This window comes from Callorhinchus milii, unplaced genomic scaffold (genome assembly GCF_018977255.1).
Source record: "Callorhinchus milii isolate IMCB2004 unplaced genomic scaffold, IMCB_Cmil_1.0 Scaffold9, whole genome shotgun sequence".
NCBI lineage: Eukaryota > Metazoa > Chordata > Chondrichthyes > Chimaeriformes > Callorhinchidae > Callorhinchus > Callorhinchus milii.
Window position 1 is genome coordinate 7076363 of NW_024704750.1, and position 24627 is coordinate 7100989.

Consider the following 24627-nt stretch of genomic DNA (forward strand, 5'->3'; position numbering starts at 1 on the left):
AAGTATTGTTCAGGCAGCTTTGGGAGGCTTTGAAGAGAGAACTAGAATAATAATCCTTGCATTTGATGGAAGTTCATCATGTAGGGAAGCAAAAGGAACGATCAGATGGTTGCAGAATTATGATACAGATCTCAAATTATTTTGATTAATGGAGTTTTGAAACATAAAGCAGCCCAGTGTTTCCTGGATAAAAGCACATTGATGCATTCTTCACTAATTAGTAGATATCTATTGGAAGAAGATTTAGTGAGTTGGATGTCCTTTTCTTTTTCCACTCTTTGTACTCCAACAAAGAAGATTGAACAACTCACTCTAGGGAATTGTGGGACTGATATTAACCAAAAACCTCCGAAAGAATGGAAGGGATTAACTTCTGTAAAATAAATTGTTGAATATTTGGCTTTCAACATATTTATCATATTATCAAGATGGCCCATATTAATAATCCTTGCATTTGATAAAATACCTTTAACACAGAAAAAGTGCTTTCCTGGTAATTGCTACTAACTTTCTAGGAAAATGCAATGGAATTTCAAACGAACTGCGATAAATTGAATGACCAATTTATCTGGGGAATTGTGGCCTGAAGACCAGGTGAACCACCATTTTCTTTTCGAGTAATGCATGGGATCTTTACATCCTCAAAGATATATGGTAGCTCAATTTAACATTAATCCAAAGAGTGGCACCTTACAACCCAGGACTTCCCAGGACTGCATTGGAATATCAACTTATTTTATGAGTTTAAATCCTAACATGAGGCTTGAACCCACAGTTTCTGTCCCAGAGACAAGAGAGTTATGAATTGACCAGTCTAGCAATGCAGTCAGAGGGTTCCTTCACAGTATACAACTACTGAGGTGCCTGAGATTACACAGGAGAAATCACCACAAAAGAATTTTGTGGCAAAGTAGGAAACAGGTGATCTTTGCAAGACCAAAGATTCATCTTATGAGCAACTTCATTCCTTCTCAGAAAGCTTCGCCATCAAAAGTACACCACTGCAGAGCGAAGAAAGAAACAACTTGAAGACACACAAAATGGAAGATTGCACATGGAAGATGATGGTGACCTTCAAAAGACACATCTCTATTTGATTTTGATTCAATAAACTCTTGATTTCTGCCTAGACAATGCTGCTGTTAAACTAGAAGGCCAATGAAACAGGTTTTTTAAAAGAAAATTATGGGATACAAGGTGATAATGATTCAACAGACTTGGAATGTAACCACAAACACTATATTATCAAGGCCAAGACACAAACAAAGAAAAACAAAATACATAATAATAATAAATAATAATCCTTGCATTTGATATAGCGTTTTTCACGTCTTCTAGACAACAAAATTACATTTGTATAGCTCCTTTCATATAGGGAGGATGTCCCAAGGTGCTGGACAGACCGAGTTTCATCCACAAGCTGGGGGTCGGGATAGGGGAGGGTGGGGGGGTAAGCAGGGAGATCGAAAGCACGGTTGAAGAGGATAATAATAATAATAATAATAATCCTTGCATTTGATATAGCGCTTTTCACGTCGGGAGGACGTCCCAAAGCGCTTCACAGGATGGTCTTGAGATGGGTCTTGAAGGAGGCAAGGGAGGGGCGAGGCGGAGGGACTGCAGGATGGAGTTCCAGAGGGTGGGGCAGAGTGGATTGGCTGGCAGCCTGCCTGCCAATTGATGTCTGCAAGAGCTTCACAGAAAATACTGCAAAGCTAACTGACTGTATACTTGTGGGCAAAATATTTAAGTGCCTAAAGATCAAGTAACTGAGAGGATTAGTGACATACAGAATACTTTGCTTGCTTCTGAAAAGATAAGAGAGACAACAGTCCTTCACAAAATCATAGCAACATGATAACAGCAAGCAGTTTAATGAAGGGAAATCAACTTTTGACAAGAGTCCAAAATACTGGCCATGAATTATAAAACTCCCATTTTACAGTCAGTGAACACTATTTTTTCTTCATACTTGAATACTTCTAAAGCTTTGACGGAAGGATCAAGGGCGAACAGTTTCAAATAATCTATATTTTAGCAATAAAACTATATTTAATTTTGGGGCAATACTTAAGTAATATACAACACATTGCCTACTCATTTTACTTCCCATGACAGTAATCCAGAAAAGGGGTGGCTCTGCAGTTGTTTATTTACAAATCATGGACCTAACACTAGGATTTCCTTCATTCAAATCAACCTGTTCAAGTTGGGATGAATCCGATATTTTAAAGTGGGTAAATATATCACATGGTGAGGTGTTGAGCCAAGAATGTCCCAGTTTGATGCTTTAATCATTGGCATGCTTAATAAAAGGAAATTAGGATTGAAGATTCACACACAAAAAAAATCAATGGCCAGTAAGACTGAAAGACTATCCTATGATTTACCAGACATGCATGTCTCAATCCAATATTTTATTTGTTTCAGATGGCACATTTAAAATCCAGATTTAATAGAAAGATTATGGTAAAGGATAATGGCATGGCAGTCACATATCACAGTCATTCTTTTGCAATAATTATTTAGTTTATCTTTTCAGCAGTGAAAACCACAGCGTTTAAACAATTGAAATCTCTGTAATTTTTGAAGTTTTATAGCAAATCTGCACAACAATCCTGTGTTTGAGCCATTTCTTCCCTCTCTTTTCATGCATTTCTCAACAATTTCTAGTAAATTGATTTTCTGCCAAACATTTCTACTCATTATTAATAATATGCTTTAGCATAACATTGTATATATCAGCCTGGGCTCCAATGATGCATGAATAAAAGGCTTGTGTGGTTTTGCACATTTTAGAGAAATTACTTAAGAGGATCAAATGGTACTGCATGTAGAACACACTATGGACGGTTGTAACCTTGTTTGGAGGTAGAAAATCATGCAGATTTATAGCAGCTTGTATGTTGCACGTTTTAGTAATTATTACACTACTCAGTGTAATAATAACAGCAGCTATTTTACGTATAGTCATATGAACACATACACACAAACATAATTTGTATTGGAAAGTGACAAATGCAGTTTTGATAGTTTTAAGTAAAAATTAAGACTGGGTAATTTATTAATCTCATTAAGAACACTGATACAAAGCACGGTTGAAAGGCCACAGAACATTAAATGAAATGGCTATCATTGCTGCCACTTCAAAAAAGCTGTTACAACACCACTGATAGAACAGATTCTTTCACCTTTTCATACACCACAAGTTATAATGGCAGATAGGCAACTTTAAGTCACAGCTATTAAATGTAAATTTTAGTAAAGCTTCAAAGTGTATGCTGGTTGAAATACAATACTGATAGAAGTCTATAGAAGATTGATAAAATGCTACAGAGCCAGTTGGTACTGGGATTTGCATCAGAAAAAATGTTTGTTCTCAATCCACAGCAGTTAAGATTTTGATTTTTGTATAAAGGTAGCAGACTGTTAACGTAATTCAGTTTAGTTTATACAGAATAACAGCCATTATCTGTATGTACATAGTATAAACAAAACTGTACATTCACGGAAATTCCCCTCGTCCTCACTTTGAGTCCTTAGGTGATTTAATAACTGAACACTTTTCTGTTCGCAAATAAAATTAAAAAGGCACATCTGAAATACGATGCATGCTTACAACAATTAGTGAAATAATCCTTACTACTTCTTGTTACTTCTCGTTTTTCAGACCAAATTAGCCTGCAAAGAAATGCACATTAGATAGTTACCCCATTCAAAAAATCTAATTTTTAGTGTTATAAGTTCTTCTCCAACGTTTGCAGCAGTCAACCAGTGTAGCTTGAAATGCAGCAAGAATTTGAAAACTAGTTAAACTCCACAAAACTTCCTCAGAACAGAAGTGATCTGCTTCAATTATTACTTTTTTTGTAAAGCTTATTAGACTAACAATTTATTTTTCATACATGAACAGCATTTTATGATACTTCTTGAAGTCTGTGAAATGCCACTGTTGAACAAGGCCACTAGAGCTCAAATAAGTCTCAAGAATATGTTTCTTGTTGGCTCAGTGCAATGATTGGTGCAGATAATTTACGTTCATTTGTACAGTGCAAATGCAAACTTGAGTTACACTTTCAGGTAATAATGTTGGCACTACATGTCTGAGGAAAGAAATGCTACTGATCACCTGAGAGAAGATCACAACACTGAACTGTGCTGTGGTCCGAATAAAAGCATCATAAACGCTCAAGTGTTTTTTCCCAACATCAGTTTCTTAATTGCACAACCTTCTTGAACAGTAGCACAGCTATTAACAGCAAGAAGACAACAAACGGTTAAAAATAGTAATACATTGTCTTATCCCAGTGTCATATTAAAGGGTGCCTATTGTTTCCCAGTGTTGGCAAGGACATTTAGTGTCAGTGAGGAGTTTCTGCATTTTCCAGCAGTGGCAGTCCATCTCTGTGCAAAGGAGGATGTGATAGCTCTCGTTTGTAAGTCTTTGGTGGAAGTTTTGGCAGCTGTGGACTAGAGTTCTGTCTTGGTGGTATAGGAGGAGCAACAGGATAAGCAAGGTTGTTGTGGTGAGAAGTGAATGTGCAATAACGCCGCAACACCCTGGGAGATGGTGTTGTTGGTGGTGTACTAGGGGAATTGGGGTTGGCATTGGATTCTCTGTACCAGTCCTGATCCCGATGAACGCGACCAATTGGCGGTGGTTGCAGATTAAGTGGATAATTCATGAAAATCTCAGGTGGCTTTGTTGGTACAGGTGGAGGTGTGTCAGGCTGTGGGTCCCGAGGAGGTGGAGGAGGAGGACTGTGTGGTGGTCCATCAGATGGTCCATACAACACAGGAACTCGAGGCAGTCGGGGTGGAATAGCAGGTGGGCTATCCGGAGTCCTGGAACCCATCTGTGGAAAGAAAGCGGTGAAACAAAAAGGATTTCTAACATGCAAAAATACACAAAACTACAAAAGGTCTGACAACAGAAATATCTGTAAGGACTAGAACTATCAACAATTCACTAGTTTTTCCAAGCAATGCACACAGATTCCAACCACGTGAACATAGTATTCATTTTATGATCTCCAAATGGTGAAGGGTTGAATGGGAAAATTGCCATTTCAACATATTCAATGTTCAACTGAGATATCTACCAGAGGAGAGAAAACACAGTAATAAAAACAGTATTTGAAACCAGAACATTTTGGCTCCAAGATCAACCAACTGAGCTATCCAGGGCATGTACATGAGGAGACAAAACATATTTATGTGAATATGAGATGGGGATATCTGTGGCAATATCTAGCATTGCTGGTTTCTTTTCTGGGTAGTGAATTATTGGAAAATACAATACTGAGCACTACCACAACAACTTGGATTTTTATGGCACCCTTCATGCGGAGTTTTGTCTCGGAGTGCTTAAACATCCAATTTTTATTAAGTATTCATGATTTATAAGAAACTGTATCTAAATTGTTTTGCTGCATAAAGTAAGCAAAATCTGAGTTGTTCCAGCAGTATATATCATACTGTAACGTAATTACGAAGTACTTTCCTTTACCTTAGAATTTGCTAAATCTGCATCAAGCTTCCTTCGCTGAGGAAGAGGTGGGGGAGTAAGTATATCTTCATTTAGTTTGTGAAGACTTCCGCATGATATGGAATGAAACTCTGGAAATGCAGAAGAAATAAATTATACCCAACTCATTTACCATGTATAACATCCAAATTTTAGCTACCACCATATTTTCATAAATTGAGGACAACTACCGAATGCTATAGCTTTTCAAATGACTGATTAATGAATGTCAAAAAATTAAATGTTTCATTTTGGACAACTCATAAGGAAGAGATACTGGTCTACATAAATGTATTCAACTCACTTGATGGTGGCAGCAAGACAGGTGCAAAAATACTGTTGCTACCTGTGAAGGAAAATGATAGAATGATTTATTTAAATATCTGAGCAGGTAAATTAAATGAAAGCTACATCATTAAAATAATCAAACTATCAGGCATGTTACATAACAACGAAAAAAAAAACAATTAATGCTGTACCTGTGATAACTATTCTTTGTCTTTTATCAGAAAAAAAACTTTAAATTACAAATCATGTCTGCACTATGTAATACAAATAAGTTTCAACTCTCTGAGTGATGTAGAGTTAATTACAATAGTAACAAACAATGAAGAATTAATTAAGGGTTTGGAGCTGTAAAAGTTGTCTTTCTGTACAAACAAAAGTTTTGAGAGAAGTATTCATGTTCCTTGAACTGTAGAGGAAATTTAGCACTCAGAATTAAGGATGACTGAATCAGGTAAAGAAAGACAAAACACTGACATGCAAGCAAGAAAGACCAAGTAGACAATGATAAAGACACCCAGTAAATGAAACTGAATCAATCAAAAAAAAAGCTAAAGAACCCAACATGAGCTGACATACCGCCAGCAATGTGAACAGGAGCAAAGACTGTGGAGCAGCTGGAACTTGAACTGCCTACAAAAAACACAGGAATGATTGAAGAAGACAAACAACAGCCACAGACAGTCAAGCTTTATGAACATTTAACATACATCATATATTCTACTTGCCAATCTGTGCAAAAAATTACTACATGTTGTAAACTAGTTTTCCTTTAGTAATGCAAACATTGCTGGCAAGTATGACAAAAATCTAGGCAAGAAAGATTCTAACTTCAAAACAATTCAGTTAAACATTATGATTTGAGGATAAACTGGGTGAATAATGATTGAAGTGACATAATATAGTACAAAATAGCACTCACTGCTGGAGCTAGTCAGGTCCATATCACCAAATACACTGAGATCAGAGGAAGCAGATACAGGTGGGGTTGAAGGAGTGTTAGGGGAGTTTGGAACAGATACAGTTGATTCATTCTCAGTTTCAGGAATTCTACTGAAGCTGATCTTGCGTGGCTCCCGTTCTAACGGCATGGGATTTCTTAACGTGCCAGAGGTAGAGGCATGTCTCGTGGGGTTAGGTCTTAATCCAGGAGATTTTAAGTGATATGTTGTTTTCCTTGGCTAAAGAAAAATCAGATCAGATTTATTGTTAACCATTCAAAAGGAACTTTCATCAACTTTATATGCCTGTTCCAGTCTACATGAAGATGTATTTTGCACTTAGGAAATATGGCTGTTCTCTTCACACATTAAAATCCCACTGCAGTGATTTTTTTAATATCATATTTAAAATAATTAAGCAGACCTGGATTCACATATTCAGTGACAACAATAAAGACATCACTTCATTAACTCGTGAAACTGCAAGCAGTTTTTTAAGTTTCTTAATTATCTGTGTTCTCGATCAAAGCAAGCAAGCATATGCCCTAATTGCTCAGTTATTGTTTATCATATTTGTACACAAACATTCACTGTTGCAAAACAGGATATTAAAGGAAGACACAGCATTACCACAAACTGTTGGGTGGTGTCATGCCATTTTGTATATTATTTCCATTATGTCTATGTCCAGAATAAATAAAGACTCTAATAACAGCCACTCATCTAGTTGCTGAAATACTTGAAAGCATTTAAAATTACTACAGTCAAGATTTTATGTTTTTAGCTGCAAGTATGTACAATATGTACATTTGCCATTTCTAACATGTAAATTTTGAAATGAACTAATAACTGGAAATAAGAAATTTTCTGTCAGGCCTGAAGAAAGTAAGAAGTGGCAATGCGTGTACAAGGTTCGAGAATTAGCCTGACTATACGTTATTGTTATGTTGTTACGTTTCTGCTCAACTGAAGATAAAACATTACTTAAAAGAAAGTCATTTTGGATTACTTACAAATCTTGGTGGTTGTTTACAATTACGTGGTTCAATTTCCAAGGACTTGTTGAATAAATAGTCTGTAAACTCTTTTTCAGTCATGCTTCCCATTGGATTCAGATTTTCAAAGAATTTCTACGCATAAAGACAAATAGTTTAAAGGCAATCTATACTGAACCAGATTCTCAAAATGGTTATAAAATGCAATTTGTTTAATAGAAATGTTAACATGACTATGGTAGATACCTTTATACCTGTTTCCACTTGGAGGCAGTACGGCTGGTTTTGGTACTGCTGGATTTCACCTGTGATTTCAGCAACTTTCCTTCTTTTGCTGAAATTTATTAATTCTTTCCCACATCTTTTTAGGAAATCTGGATTTCCTTCTTCTGTCTTCAGAATATTTGTCAAATAAATACCTACAGAATGAAAAGCATAATGTGTTGACATAAATAAACTACAGCATATGTAAAATCAATAAAAACGAATTTAATTAGTTTACTGCCGAGTGGTAAAGACAAAAAAGGGGAAAAAAGCATGCCCACTTGTGTGAGAAAGGACTTCACTTAAAACTAGCAGGAAAATCGATGTTTAATATATAACGGGTTATAATATATTATACATATTTATATACCACCCCCTACACACACATACACACAGTGAGCAAGTGGCTTAATTATAATGAAGAACTACTGTTAAATAGTGGAACTGCCTACCAAAGAAAGGCACACAAGGTGGGTTTATTGACTTGAGTTTAGCTAAGTACTTCTTGAAGTGGTCTTGGCTTAGTTCCACTGCTTCTTCTAAAACTTTTTTCTTTCTTTCAGGCACTGCCTGTGTAAACAAATATAAGAAGGTGCTTAATAAAGCTTTCAACATCAACAAAATTACATTTGTACAGCACCTTTCACATAGGAAGAATGTCCCAAGGTGCTGATGCAGTTACATAGCACTTTTCACATCGAATAAAATTCTCAGAGCTCTTAAACATTGTGAGAGGGAGGATTAAGAGTATTAAATAAAAGCAGAATTGAAAAATATATATTTAGTAGGGCCTTGAAAGCAGGGGAAGATGAATCAAAACAGGTAGTGGAAAGGAGTTCCGGAGGGCAGAGACGCATCCCTGTCCAAGTTATTTTATTATATAATAAGCTTATGGCTCACAAGTTTATTGCATGGCTAGAAAGGTTTTTTGTTAATTGTTTTAGATTTTCAGATAATTATAAATATTCAAGAACCCGTTTTTTCACATGAACCACAAGAATCAACAAACTGATTTAGGCAAAATAACATCTGAAAAATGCAGTATTGAACAAACTACAACACTACATAGAATGTAGCATAGATATTAATTGCAACTTGTAAAATTAACAAACATGTAGACCACTCACCTCAAAAGTATGATCCAACCTATAAACTGGCACAGAGTTAACTGCACTGATTATCTCCAACACACCATTGAAATTGTTTAACTCCTGAAAAACCTGTAGGATCTCTATTATTCGACTGAAAACCGCCACCCTTTCCTCAAAATGTTCAGCCTCGACAATACATCTGAGTTTAAAACAAAACAAGATAAATCACAACATAGAATATCAAGTAAGTCCACTGATGTTCTACACGTACAACGTTAATATTTTACAATCTAAACTATTATTGAACAATCTCACAGCAACATGACGTTCAGAATTTAATTACAATCTGCAACACTTATTTGACAATACCATCCTGTAGCTCAGTGGAGTCCTGTAGCTCAGTGGTTAGAGCACTCGCTTTGCAAGTGAGAGACCTGGGTTCAATTCCAGGCAGAGGGCGAAACCTTGGGCAAGTTTCCTTACTCCACACAGAGCCTAATAATAATCCCTCCAAAACCAAAAACAATAATAAATTGGTCATTTTCAATCTACAACTGTTTGTGGGACATTGCTGTGCGCAATTGGCTGCCGTGTTCGCCCACAAATATACAGTCAATTCACTTTGCAGTGTGTTCTGTGAAGCGCTTTGGGACGTCCTCCCAAAGTGAAAAGCGCTATATCAAATGCAAGAATTATTATTATTATCCTTTGAAATATACATACACACAAAGCCAAATGTTATACACTTTAAATGAATGTGGTTAAAAAAAACTCCTGGAAATATTGTTACTATAATTTCATGCGCTTTGATTTAAACTATTCTTTCCTCAGTGGAGCTTCCCAATACCTACACAATATTTAAAACTCACATGATACCTGTGTATTGCAACTGATTTTCAAGCCAAATGCTAATATACGTGAATTCTGAATTTGTAAAACTAACAAAATCAATTTGTTCTGAAGAGAGGCAGAATCTTGGAGCAAAGAGGTTTTATTTAATAAGGCAGACCATAGATTTAATTCAGATTAGTTATTAACAAATAGCAACTTTCAGAAGAAACATCCAGCTTGGCATGTAATGCATGCTTTCTGAACTTTCAGAAAAAGTAGGCATTTTGTAAAAGTAACATGGATTGCGTTTCTCCTTTTATTCCCAGAATTCTTGGCGTTTTAAAAATTATAGTTCTACTTACTTTTCAAACCAGAGAGTAAGGTTGGTAGTTTGACGAATCATTTTCAACAAATTGGGAGAATTTATCTCTTTATTTTCTTTAGTCCAGACACTTCCTACAAGTTCTGATGGTTGAACAGCCCTGTTAAAACATGGAAATGTTAAAATAACTAAAGATTTCAAAAACATGACCAACACGAATTGGGTCTTGGCAATTAAATTGCAAAAACGTTAGTTTTCAATTAATCCTATTCAATACTTACTTCCTTCTTCCCTATGATTGTTCAGAAAATCTTTGATATTAAAAAGAGATAAGGTGTAGATGCCCTAAATTTGCATCGCTGAGTATATAACAATGATGTTAGCCAAGTGAACTGTAGGGTTAACCCAATAATCCAAAATCAGTCTTAAAAATAACAAGAATTCATCAATTTTTATAAAAAATAGAAACAGAGCAGAAGGAGAGCTAAAAGAATAAGCAAGGCAGCATATAACTCTGGTTGTAATAAATACAGTGAAAACTGTCATTATTGAGATACAACCAAGCCAATGTTTTGTTGTTTGAATCAAATAGATATAATTATTCCATCTAGTGATGTGTGATATCTTCGGTTATGTCAATGATGCTGGAAGTTTAACTTTAATAAAACAAACCACATACCAAAAAAAAACCTATTTAACAATAGTTATTTACCTATAAAGATCGGATTCTAAAAGTGTAAGCTGTCGTGCTATTTCAATTGGATGAAGAGTCATGAGGTCAAATATCTCAATTTGTCCAGGTCGACAAATATGCCATTCAATTTGAGGTGGTGGACTCTCAAAAGTTATAGCATGGCTGATTCCATTTACTTGAGTTTGTCTTTTTCGATTGATAATTTTTGTAATCGATTCTACCCACTTCTTCATGGCTTTCCCTGTAAAAATAAAATATTTAATCAATCCACATCATTCACAGTATTAAACATCCAGAATATTTTAATAAAACCATTGCATTTGATATAGCGCCTTATCATGGAATTGAGACATCTCAAAGCGCTTCACAGGATATGTAAAGTGAATTGACTGTATATTTGTGGGCGTAATGCCCTAGCTAGTTTGTGCACAGCAATATCCCACAAACAGCCAGAGTGAATGAGTGATTTTACTTAGGAGGTTGTTGGTCAGTCACCCTGGAGAACTCCCTTCTAATTTCGATTAGTACTATGGGATCATTAATGTTCACCTGAACAGGCAGACGGGTCCTTGGTTTAATGTCTCATCCGAAAGACAGCACCTCCGACAATGCAACACTCCCCTAGCACTGCAATGGAGTGTCAGCTTAGACTATGCAATTCTAAATCCCGATGTGGGCCTTGAACCACAACCTTCTGACTCAGAGATAAGAGTTACCACTGAGCCAGGCTGACACACTTAATTAAGTGTAATTTCAAATGTATCCAACCAAGCATAAAATCAAGTTTGGAATATTGTCTGCCAACTGTGGCATTCATCAACTCCAGAGAGTGCCACAGGTTATTTTATTAGGTTCGATTCAGCTTCTGGCTGATGAATAAATAGATAACTCATCCAGCTGTAGGGTTTTCTGGTTTGATGCCAGGATGACACTATTAGGTCAAGCTTCAATCTTCCAGGTTAGCTGAATGAAATTTTTGTATTGGATCCCACCTTTAACGTCAAAAGTGGGACCTGGGAAGTTGAGCAAAAAACAAAAAAAAAGCAAAACATTTTTGTATAAAGAACAGCCGGAATTGTTATAATAATAATGAGGGAAATAAAAAGGAAAAACAAAATTGGGGCTAAACAGGAAAGATAAAGCAAAAATAAGTGAATTGTTTTAAAATTTAAAAGTCTGCCACTTGATTAGGTGACATTGTTCCTGGCATAAGCGAATACCTTGATCGCTGAATTATTACACTCGCAGAACATGAACTGAAAATGTAAAAGGAACAAGGGATCCCCTTATATTTTGCATGAAATAGTTCAGAACCTGCTACCTGCACAAGTACTAACCTTTTCTGGGGTTAGGGGCTCTGGATCAGCTCTAACCTAGATCCTGGAATTCTGTGAACTTCTAAAGCTCTTAGACTTAACATACAGTTATTCACCAGTAAGTGATTTCAATAAACAGCATACCTCGCACACGGGAGATGAAAGCTTCCAAATTATTGAGTAGCATATTATCTCGCTCAAAGTCGTAGAAATGATGCTCTACCCAATGTCGAAACACATTTAGTACCCTAAGATAGAAAACAAGTTTTTTGTGCAAAATACAGAATCCCTTCAATTATATAATTCATTTACTATAACCAGGTGAATGATGCTCCTCTATTTCATCATTTCATCATTGAAATAGAGGAGCAGAATTCACTATCTTTTTAAAAAATAAAACATAGTACTTTCTCACCTATATTCAGAGGATACAGGTTTTCAGAAGGTACACCCTTTTTCCAAAATATTTTTCAGAATTGTGAATCAGGAAATATACAAGCAATAAAAAATCATGCAAATTATATAATTCAATGTGTACAACCATAATTGTACGCAATATTCACTCATGCATAAGAGATTATAGTTTGGGGAAGCATATACAAGCTTTCAGAAAGTGGTCTAGTAATGAGCAACAGCCAGTAAGAAGCAGCAGCAGATTCCCACCAAACGGGACTATGACTATTTTCTCTCTACATCAGAGGTTTTGGTGGGAAAGAGGAACCAGTCACTCAGAATAGTGGATGAAAATGACAGGACTCTGTGTCCAAGTCTTCCTCAAACCAGTTCTATTAATAATAGTGGAGTTGACATGGAATGAGGAGGAGAAAAGGAACAGGAAGTGTTTGGTTTATATTATTCGACAACACTCCAGTTATTCTATAAAACGAGACCAGATTCACAACTTTAATAATAAAAATAATCCTTGCATTTTGATTGCCTTATCGTGTCGTTGAGATGTCTCAAAGCACTTCTTTGGAGCTAATATCTATACACAGTATTTTCCCCATCAGATTTACAAATGTACAGCCAAAACTAGGTCACTTGGCCCAGAATGGAATGCCAGAGGCTGTAGACCAGAATGTCAATTATTTGATTATACTGTATGCTCAATCAGCATCTCCAATGGAAGTCCAAGGTACACAAGAGAGTTTAAAGTTCAAACAAGATCCAAGCAATGGACATACTCTCTGAGTACAGTAGGATTAGGTCAGGGAACTAATCTAAAAGAGGCAACGCAAATCAGTAGTACCTCCAAGACATGGGAGGTCCCCAGAGAGTCCATCAATTCGGAGGTGTGATAGGATCATTATTAATGCATTCTGAGTTGGACCTCGCTTAGATTGCTACTGGTGATACTTTGTGGGGTCAAACATAGAGCCTCCTGTGATTTGTCTGAAATCTGCTGTATGACTTCCTTCCCCCATCTAGTTTTGAAATGTTCTGTTCATAGAAATATTCAAATTTACCATCTCAGTTGTAAAACGACCAGAAGTCACTGATTTGGAAAGAAGGCACAGAGGGAAACTTCCCTCACCTGAATGAAAAACTGAGTCTCTTTAAAAGGTGTTCCAAAATTGAACTCTTGTGTCTGTTGGGTTGGATTCATGAATTGTATTCGTAAACTAACTATGAAGCCTTGCCTACTGATTCTTGAAGGTGTCATGTAAAACTTTCTCAATTTTTAGAGGCTCTTTTCAAGCGCTGAAGTCACACGGCAGTGGATGCAATAAGCAATCACAGCTCCTGTATTTAAGGGCATTTATTGCAAATTACTGAAGCGGTTTGGACATCCATGACATACTCTCAAAACACTTCACTCTGAACTGTAGTGATGATGAAAACAGCAACAGTATTAACATGGCCTCAGTATATTTTTAAAATAATGTGAACAAACCTGAGTTGCACAGGCTGGACATATTCCTTTCGAAACCGTTTCAGCTCTGCACTAATTGGTTGCTCACCCTTCTCTATAGCAAGCTTATCTGACTCAGTGGGCTCTGGATCAAGGATGTCAAACCTGTGCAAAACAACAAGATTCAACCAAAAATATATAAAATGGTATCAAGGCATAACTGACATCTTTCATCTTCACAATAAAGGATTTTTCGTTTTTCCATAAATTAAATTCAATTTAGTGGCACATAATGGGTACTTCACGAAGACCATTAAGAATTAAAAAATATCACTGTATTCAGAAGAGTTTGCATTACAGGGAATGACCACACAAAATGTCTGGACTTTGATACTCTTTAGATATGTAATCCTAGGCCACTTAAAATGTTATTTTTAAAAATATTACTTCACCAAGGATCTTTATTTCTGATCTGCATTATNAAAAAAGTTGGGATAATTGACAATGACTGGCTATGAATCAAACTGTAATACTACAAAGCATCAATGTAGTAACCCAACATGCATTTTAGAATAATAAATAATGACGTTTTCAGTTTTTACCATAGATTGTTAAAGCATCAGGAATCTGTCTGTATTTGCAAAATCAATAGACTATACAAAGGAAATCCATAAAGCATAATCAATGTATAACCTCCCAAAGTAATTGTGGTGCTCACTATATTCCATATTGCTGAACAAAAAACATAACATGCATTACTGAGCTTAGTAAAATTATTGTTATACGCTAAGTCTATATTAAAATGACTTGAGGTTTAGGCTCCTTCCATTTTCTTCCCATATGCCAACCGGAGTTAAGGTAGCAAGCAGGCAAACTCCTCTTTGACCAATGCCGCTTTGAAATGGCAGTCAGAATATGTGTACAATGCCACAGGTAAAACAGGCGAATGGTGTGCTCCGTGTAGAATATTTCCACGAGGTAACTAAATACATCTCTACCATCAAATTGCCCTCCATCCATGTAAACCTGACCACTTTTGAGTGTTTCCTTTTGGTTGAAATTCAACAGAAGGAGGAAAATTTAAACTATGTTCTAAATTCTACAAAAATGTATTGACAAAAGATACCAATGTTTTACAGAGCATTGAAAATTACACCTTTACAGAATCTCTTAAACATTTACTCTATTTACTCACCTTTTTATCAACAGGTCCAGCAATTCCTGGGGTTTGCAGAACGAACGGTATGTAGTCAGAAAAGTACGCACAAAATTAGGATCTGTAAGCAAATTTTTTTTTAGTGAACAAAATACTTAAAGCTTATAACTCTACAGCTCTAATTGTACAGGAAGGAAGTAGAGGATATTTATCAGAAATCAACAGCTCAAATAATTAGAGCTGATTTATAATGGAAAAAAAGGATAAGCAGATTACAAGTTTGGCTGCAATGCAGAAAAGAACACGAGTAGTGATAATACACAACAACTTGAACAAAATAACTACAAATACCAAGTCCCAAAACAGCAATTCTGGAACTTAACTATCATACACAAATGAAACACTATTGTGTAAACAGAATTCTGGAATTGTGCAGATCGAACAACATCTGACAGAAACAAGATTAAAGTTTAGGGTTTCTGACACTTCAAGATCAGTAGTTCCCAACTAGTGTATCCACCAGTATCAGTGTCTCCTTTGAGACAGAGGGCTTCTTTCCCTCTTGCTGTAAAACTTCCCTGGAATATTCACCTCCAAGGAAGAAATCTCCCTCAATTGAAAGCAGCGATTGCTCTGCCAGATGTACCTTAAATTCCACATCACTCCTGGTACACAAACAAAAAAGTGCCATAAATTGTTGAAAGTAAAATTGAACACTTGAAAAAAAGTTTTGTATTGCTACATTTAGACGCTGAGGTCCCCATTCAGTCCAGCAAAGTCCCAATCCATTTACCTGCATACATGTGGTACGTCAGTCTCTCAATTAATTTTAGCACAGTGCCTGCTTTTATGATAGGTATTCCAGACTTTGTTTGCAGGTTCTCTTCAAAAACTATATTCTCTTCAGAATCTTCTTCTGCAAAGTTATAAATGTCAGGACTTGGCAATCTCAGTGGTTGCTCCTTTTCCTCATTTAAAAGAACGGTGTCCAACATCCGCTCCAGGGTACTGCGATACTGAAGTGAAATCAAAGCAGACATCCAGTTGTTTTTTTCTTCTGCGGATTTGGCAGCAAATATTACGCTGTTTTCATCCTTGGAGAGGATCTCAAAGGCATGTTTGTATTCAAAAGTGTCATCCTTATCAATTATTTGTACTTTGCGCATCAGGAATTTCTCTTTGAGTCTGTATTCAACATTGCTACAGCCAGGAAGCCTCGACTGTCCATGATTGGTCCTGCAGCTGATCATCAAACCATCAAAGAAAAAAATATGTCGCTCATGCTTTGCTCCGATTCGTGTTAGTGTTCCTTCCATTATAAATTCATTGCAACACTGTCCAATATCTTTCCCCTCCCACCCATCAATATTTTTTTGGATTTCATTCATTTTCTTGATTGCAAGGTGCTTACTCCTAATCTGGCGGTTGTAGAGACGAGGTAAAGGTTCACTACAAAACAGAAAATGGTTCAACAAAATAAGACATTTCTCTGTATAACAGAATGAGAACAAGAAACAGAGCACCTAGAAATTTCAGCATGAATATTTCCGTTACATCCTACGGTCTTTCTGAGTGAGGCTTAAAAATCAGCTTTAATTGGTGGGTAGTTTTGTGCTAGTGGGTGTAAGAACACAGCAACTGGGTTGCCATTGCCTGAAACAACTTATTTGACTTAGCTACCCTTTTAGTCAATAGAGGACAAAAAACACTATAATCTTGTGTTGAATTCAGATCCCAGAAGTGGGCAGCATACTAATATACTCTCGATAGTCCTTTTAGTTTAAGACTCTGCATAGCTAGAACTCTTCACAATTCTGTAAACAGATTTCAATAATACAAGATGGATAACAATAGACTACAGCACTATCAGCACAAAGAAATACAAACTAAGATTAGTTCCAACTTTTTGTCTTGCCCCAATTTTTAGTAACAATCAATTTTCAACAGGGCTAAAACCAGAAACGTTGACTTGGATTTACCATATTACTATACCAAACTTGTGTCAACTGCCATAAATAAAGGGACAATAGAGAAAATAAATTTACCCCATAGCAAATGTATATTTATGATGGAACGTATATAAATTACATAGTGCACATTATGTATATTTTGAACTAAAACCCCATAAATTTGCATTTTAAAGCAGTCTGACTCTGTGACAAAATAATAATAATCCTTGAATTTGATATAGTGCCTTATCACGTCATTAAGAAGTTTCAAAGCGTTTTTTTTGAGGCTGAAGAAGACAAACCTATTTAGTCATTCCTCATCTTTTTAAAACTGGCTGTGGCTTTCCTCTGCACTATCCCCATCGCTGAAGCAAGAAGAACTGTATGTTATACATTACAGACACCTGACCAGTTTGAGCATCACTTTTGGAAAGTATAAAGTCAATTGATTTGGCAATACCATGCAGTATCCTGGTCACTCAGAAGAAAACGAGTACTTTAGCCTACCCAGCTCTGCGTTTAGGTAGATGTTTATTGTAGATGCGTTCCATACTACACTGCAGGTTCAATAGGGCAGTGATGGCTTGTTTCAAACACTCGCGGTCCTCTTCATCTTTACTTCTCTCTTGTAATTGCTACAATTTACACAGAAAGTACAAAGATTTGTGACCTATTTTAAGGTACTAGTCTGCAATAATGCCGAGTACTGGCATATGTTGAAAACTTGGCACAGTATTTTAATTAAGCTAAATATGTATACATAAAGGACGCCACACCGAGATTTGTCTTACTTTTCAAAAAAACACAAAGAAGTGCATCACTGATAAGCCAAAAACCTTAAAACAAAGTTTATCCAAGTCACACATTAGGTTGATCTGCAGAAAAACTTATGAATGTACGATTTAGATTGCCAAACATCAGCAAGCAAATCAGAGTATACAATGAAAACATCCCCGTACAAATTTAAATTACTGAAGTTTTTGGCTCAAACATTGAATACAGTTACAAATATTCCTCTTTTCTAAAGAAAAACACATGTAAAGTATGATTAACCTCAGTTTCATAAAAAGTGATCTTAAAGTAGTGTTCATGTACAAGTCAACAATTTCTGTCTAAATAGTGTACAATAATGTAAATTGCACTTAAGAATTCAATCAGTTTAGAATTGCTTTCTTGAAATAAAAATATGAAGTGTTACAAGAAACCCTTCAGTAGATTTTAAGTAATTTTATCACCAGAATAATGGTATGCTAATAATTATATCTTTAGATTTAATAATAAATTCGAAATCAGGTTTAATACACTGGACTGTCAGAAGATGGCAGCACAGGTCAATAACCTTTTCAGATGGGGAAAATATAATTTAGCAATAATAATAATACTTTCATTTTATATAGAGCCTCATCACATAAGACATCTCAATGTGCTTCACAAGATTTACTGTTAAGTCTAGTGACTGCACTTGCAGACAACTGCAATGGGTAACTTGCACGTAGCAATATCCCACAAATAGCCATGAATGCCGTGAGCTCAAAGTCTCAAAGCAGGGATTGAACTTAGAACCTTCTGACTCAAGTGCTACTAACTGAGGCTAACATTTGAAGCATAAAGCACCTAGTACAAAGCATAAAGAAAGCTAGAACAAAAACTATAGAACATGGCATGGATTAAAAAAAATACGCTTCCTAGTTTCAGAATGACTAAAATATTTTACCTGCCTAATGTCTTACCTGCAATAACTCAAAGTAATGCAAACAGTGATAGACTGGGACTAAAAGTAGGCGGGGTAGTACATACTGAACAGCTTCTTTGAATCCTTCAGCGATTGACTGAAACCCAAAAATAATATTTAATTAGCATTTGAAAACTTGTAAATTATTGTACTAAATAGCTAAGGAGCCAGTAATTACACCCTAGAATCAGTAATGCAATACTTTTTTTTAATACATTTACAACTTCATACTGATCATAGAAAAAAAGATATAATCTAGTTGTAACACTTGGGAGATGAAAAATTTAACACATATCCTTTTATCTTTACATTCTTTAACTTGCTATTACATTGGGAAGCTGATCAGGTAATCCCACTGCAATATGGGGTCAGTTATTAAACACACTGAAGCAATATGAGACAGGGCAAAATATCTGAAGTCAATGCATCACTAACAATCGTAGCCTCCCATAAGAGACAGTAAATCAGTGGATTTCGTCAGTTTCTAAGAATTCTACTGCAACCAAACTCAATGCAGTAGCCAAGAAATATTGAATAGTTTTAACCTCTGATCATGGAAAGCAGATAATGTCAGACTTTATGGAACCATTCAGTTTTCTTAGGCTATGTGGATGCATGCTCAAATTTTCACTTAACTGCCATTAACTGGGTTTGTCTGACAAAGAAAATTCATCTCCTGCTAAATGGCTAGTATTAGTTTTCTCATCCAGCATGCCCTTGTCCTGATTACATTAATCTTTCCACACTATGCTCATTTTACATGTATTATTTTATGTTTATTATTTACAAGGAAGGTGAAAAGTAAGTACCGCAGATAGTTCTTTCTTAAACACCCAACTTCAAGGAGAAATATCTTTCTGGCTATCAATCCATTCAGGGAGACATTTGGATAATCAAGGCACCTTTTTTGGATCGGTTCTTCTCAAATTATCTGTTTTGTAGTCTTATCTCCACAATAGAGTTCATTTTGATGGATTACGAAATATCACCAAGAAAATCAGTTCATTTTCCTAACCTACTGAACTCCCGGCCCCTGAACAAAGATCACTTTAGCTGCCAGAATTGTTTCTAAACCGGACATCACTTAACATCAGTCAAAAGCTGATTGATGGCAAAAATCTGGTTTGAGACTGACTCATCTTTCCTTAGCCTGCCTCTCATTGGAGAATTAAACCTTTCCTTTTACTGTTCAAAATTAAGACTTGGTTGTAGCAGGGCTTTAGTATTCACAATTAGCTAGAGGAAATTACTGAAAGAGGTAAAGATCTGGATTACATCTTTCATTCAAGCATTAGTTAGATGCAAGACAAATATACAATAACTTGCCCACACACAAATCACTAATGGGAACAATAGAGACAGTGCGAGCATCTGTAGATGCATGAGCACAAATGGAAATAGCATTGCCCAAAGGAATAGACCTAATTGAATATTTGTACATCGTAACTCTACAATATGAATGCAACAACACTTTGTAAATTCCATAGAGTAGAATAGAAGCTCGAAATGACAGGAAGACACCAAACCCTAAATATGCGTATAAGCAATCAGAATCTAAAGTTTACTTCAACTGATCATTATTTATATCGCATTGCATTTGTGAAAGTATAGAGAAAAAGTAAAAAAGTCATTCATTGATCAATTAAAAACTGAACAGAAAAATGTTTCAGGTAAATCAAAAATCAGTGCAAAGGTATCGATTTAAAAGCATATGCTTCAAATATTATTTAGTTATAATGTTGAACTTCAAACATTATTTAGTTATAATGTTGAATAGACTGATTTTAACATACTACTGTACCAATTTAATTGTATTAATAAGCGATTTCTAGCTTCCACAATTATTTTGCTACACAATTTTTTTTTAAATCGATCTCTCTTGATCATTGGCATCTCAAAGGAAAGTTAATAGTTTTCAACCAAAAGTTCCCGACATAATGAAAGAAACAGTGTGTTCTTTAGGTTACCCTGTTCCAGTTCCCTGTTCCACTCTGTATGTTGCTTTGTTTTTTAATTGTTTTTAGGGCAGTTCAGATAAAGCAATCTTATTCACAGATGGATTTACTGAGTCACAGACCTGCACCGGTGTTTTCTAAATGAGGATACATGTTTCTCTGGGTGTTCTTATGCACTGTATGGACCTCTATTCTGTCTGTATGCTCATTTAAAATTAGCACCACCTAACTTCACATTCAGTTCTTGTTTCCAGAAATTATGCTTCTGATGTTTGCAAGCATAATGTGGAAATAACTTATTTAAATTTAAAACCAAAAATAGCAGGACACGCAATAATTAAATGGTTTTGAAAACAGGAAACAGGAACTGAAGGAGGCCATTCAGTGTAATGATAAGATTCTGCTTAAATGGGTTTACCTGAAGATAAAATGCTACTGCTGGCCTGGACATCAAATTGTTGAAGTGTTCATGAAACTGTGATGAAAGAATATCTTGGGCACAGATTTCATAGGGATCAAATACTTGCTCCTACACAGAAGGAAAAATGTCAACATTTGTTTTGTTACCACGGCTCTAAACTTGCTTGCTAAATTTATGTTTTACATTTTTTTCAATCAATTTACAAATTGCTAATTGCTTTGGTCTTTGAAGAACAACTCCAATCTTAAAACTATTAGTGGTCAGTTTCTAAAACAAGTTAATAATTATATTTGAAACTCCAGAAGATACTGAACACGGCCTAGGCATTTGCTACACAGGAAAACACAACAGTAACAACTTGCATTTACATCATGCCCTTCAATAAAGGGTAGCTTCTTGGAGCGCTTAAACGAAAACACCATACGCAATCAATTGTTGTTATGTACCTTCAGACGCCAAATTAAAGCCCAATTCAGAGTCTGTATGTCTAGCTTGTGAAAGTAGCTATTATAGTTATTACTGTAACAAAATTTAAATGCTACAATTTAGTGGATTTTAATTCAAATCTTAATTTCTTCACAAGACCAGGTTCCAGACCAAGAACAAATTACGACTAATTATTATACCGTACCTCTGCTAGATCCTCAAAGCAGCTGCCCACCAATGGATGAGGGCTGCTTTCATCTGTCATCTCAACAGTGTCCTCCATTAAACCTAGTAGCTTCACAGTCAATTCATGAATGTCTAAGATATTACTGAAGATCACTTCAATATCCTATTGGAAAACAATATTAAGGTCACAGATAAGCAGGCCATCAGCCTCAAATTGCATATTTACTGAGCTTCTACCATCAGATACTCTAAAAAAAATGAATACTCTTAATAGGTTCATCAAAGTCATGTACCTCTGTCACCAATGGGATGGATAGATGGCTTATTCCCCAAAGAACAGTTATGAGATGGCATCCCATTTTATTTTTTTCCTTCCTCAATGCAGGGAAATACCTGGCATTCACCTGACAATTTTCTGTGAAGCACTAATCAGACTGGCAATAGCCCAGAAAGGGAATCTTTAACCTCCCCTTCCATCACAGTTTGGAATTGAGGCTATGTGTGGAGTTTTGTAATGGTAGGTCTAGCAGTATAATTAAACCCAAACCAGTCAGGTTCAAATGTTTGAATCCCAGCTTCCCTCAACTCTAATGCTCCTGATAGTTATTGCCTAAAATGCAAATGAACAGTGTGAGGAACATGAAGCATGAAATTATATTTAAGCGCTTTGTGGAAATACTGTATATGTACCAATCATTCTGGCCCTGGTATAATTTCAATCACCCTTTCCCTGGACTATTGTATGGATGCCCATTATCCAAAACTACTTATTTGCTGTTCATATTTAACCTTTACCAGAATTCTAACAGCACAGAATAGTAATTTCAAGACATCCATCAGTTTGATGTATTAATGGTGTATTCAATTACCCTTTCCTGCCATTCAATCAAGAGTATTTCATATATGGAGCAATTAATTTAGATCATTTTAGTACTATTGAATTATTCATACCCCTAAGTACCGATAGCCAAATGCTTTGCATAATTTAAGAGGAACTGCTATGCATTTGTGCATTTGAATAAAATGATCAATATAAAAGTTTCCTTGCTAGGCATTACATTTTCATATAAAAATTTTGTTTACTAATAATTGTTGAAGAGTTATGTATGTATTTTATGCAGTTTATAACGTTAACTGTGCCCTTTTCTTAATAACAATAACAAAACTGAATTCCAAAAAAGGATTTGAGGTTTCGCCTTTGTAAATCAAGCAAAATGTAAATCAAGTGTTTTATTTGCATATCTCTCCGTGAGTTTTATAGCTCAACTTTTTTCAATGCAGACAACAACCGTAACAATATCAGGCAATAGTAGATAAAAAGCCCATCTAGCCCATCATTTAACTGGCCACAGGATTCTTTTGGCATATCGATCTCTAAATCTAAGAACTCCTACATTCTAGAACTTGTTTTACATAAAAGCAGCATGTGCTGAAATACTGAAAAAATAATTCCTGCTTCAGTTTATTAATAAAATGATGCTAGGATCTCCATTTGAACATAGCATTAGAGAAACAGCAGCTTAGGAGGAGCCGATTCAGTTATTGATACCATCCTAGTGTTAGCTGCACCCCTAGAGCTATCTACTCTGACTTTTATATTCTTCATTTTTTAAAATGTATATCTAATTCACTTTTGAATCTTGCTATCATCAAAATATTTATGAAATAAAAAGCAGCAATTTAACATTTCAACCATAATGTCTTGGTTACAGAATCCATTATATAAATAAAACTTACACGTGCAGTAAAGAGCTTGTTGTTGGATATAAATGCCTCTCTAAAGACCTTTATAATCAGGTTCAGTTCCCGTAGATATTGCCTCTCCTCTGCAATTTCAGCTTTCACCAGGTCATAGTAACCTTGTTCACCTGTAGCACCTGGTTCATCATCTCCCAATAAAGACACGCCAATATCATCATCCTGGTCAAACATGTCCATCAAGACCTGAAGAGAATAAATTGAAACATTTAATTTTCTTTACATAAGAGGCAAAAACTAAAGAGGAAAAATAATAGGAAAAAATAGAATGGCCCTTTCTGATTTTATGTTTACGTTCTTAAATTCAAAACACTGCAAAAATAATAGTAACTTTGAACTTGGATTTTGATTCTGCCAAATGATAAACCAAGTCCAAAATTATCCTAGAAGTCATTACAAGTTTTATAAAACATGCTTCAATGAGATTGCCAGTTTATTTTGTGCCCGCTATCCGTTGTGTGAAATAGTTCTGACTTAATTTAATTGTATGTCCTGTTTCCTTTCATGAACATGGGCTATACTATATGTTAAAAATAAAGAATACATCCTTCTGATCCATTTTCTCAAACTATTAGTCTGCAATCCTCACAATTTTTTAACACGTTGTTTCCTTTTGTAGGAAATCAGTTCAGAGCTCAAATTAGCTTTGCGCTCCTCAACAACAACTTGCGATTATAAAGTGCCCTTCACATGAATAGGGCTCAAAGCGCTAACAGCAGTGTGGTATGACTCCGAGCTGGAAAGAGAGAGATGATCGAAGGCATGGTCAAACAAGCATGGTTTAAACTTTCTTGGGATATGGACCACACTAGTATGATCAGTAGCCTATCCAACTGCACTGAGAAAGCAGTGGTGAGTCTACTATTCAAATCAGAGCCTTAATAAACATTGTACAATTCATTCTACAGTTAAAAAAAATTCTAATT

At 35.7% G+C, this 24627-nt stretch overlaps 1 protein-coding gene across 2 annotated transcripts in view; it reads right to left on the reverse strand.

Annotated features, from left to right (window-relative positions):
* Nucleotides 1-3033: 3033 nt before the first annotated feature.
* sos2 (son of sevenless homolog 2 (Drosophila)) overlaps nt 3034-24627 on the reverse strand; it is a 33305-nt gene continuing 11711 nt past the window's right edge. The window contains exons 5-24 of one of the 2 annotated variants that reach the window (XM_042337967.1): nt 23681-23887; nt 21963-22106; nt 21329-21439; nt 18954-19052; nt 17731-17858; nt 16068-16723; nt 15314-15395; nt 14161-14283; nt 12411-12514; nt 10969-11191; nt 10297-10416; nt 9140-9302; nt 8465-8582; nt 7995-8167; nt 7767-7883; nt 6735-6993; nt 6392-6445; nt 5832-5873; nt 5510-5619; nt 3034-4856 (exon numbers count right to left, since the gene is read on the reverse strand). In XM_042337967.1, the coding sequence (XP_042193901.1) occupies nt 4362-4856; nt 5510-5619; nt 5832-5873; nt 6392-6445; nt 6735-6993; nt 7767-7883; nt 7995-8167; nt 8465-8582; nt 9140-9302; nt 10297-10416; nt 10969-11191; nt 12411-12514; nt 14161-14283; nt 15314-15395; nt 16068-16723; nt 17731-17858; nt 18954-19052; nt 21329-21439; nt 21963-22106; nt 23681-23887 (3528 nt within the window). In that variant the 3' untranslated portion in view covers nt 3034-4361. The remainder of the gene's footprint in view (nt 4857-5509; nt 5620-5831; nt 5874-6391; nt 6446-6734; nt 6994-7766; nt 7884-7994; nt 8168-8464; nt 8583-9139; nt 9303-10296; nt 10417-10968; nt 11192-12410; nt 12515-14160; nt 14284-15313; nt 15396-16067; nt 16724-17730; nt 17859-18953; nt 19053-21328; nt 21440-21962; nt 22107-23680; nt 23888-24627) is intronic. The other variant, XM_042337968.1, reaches the window with a different exon arrangement.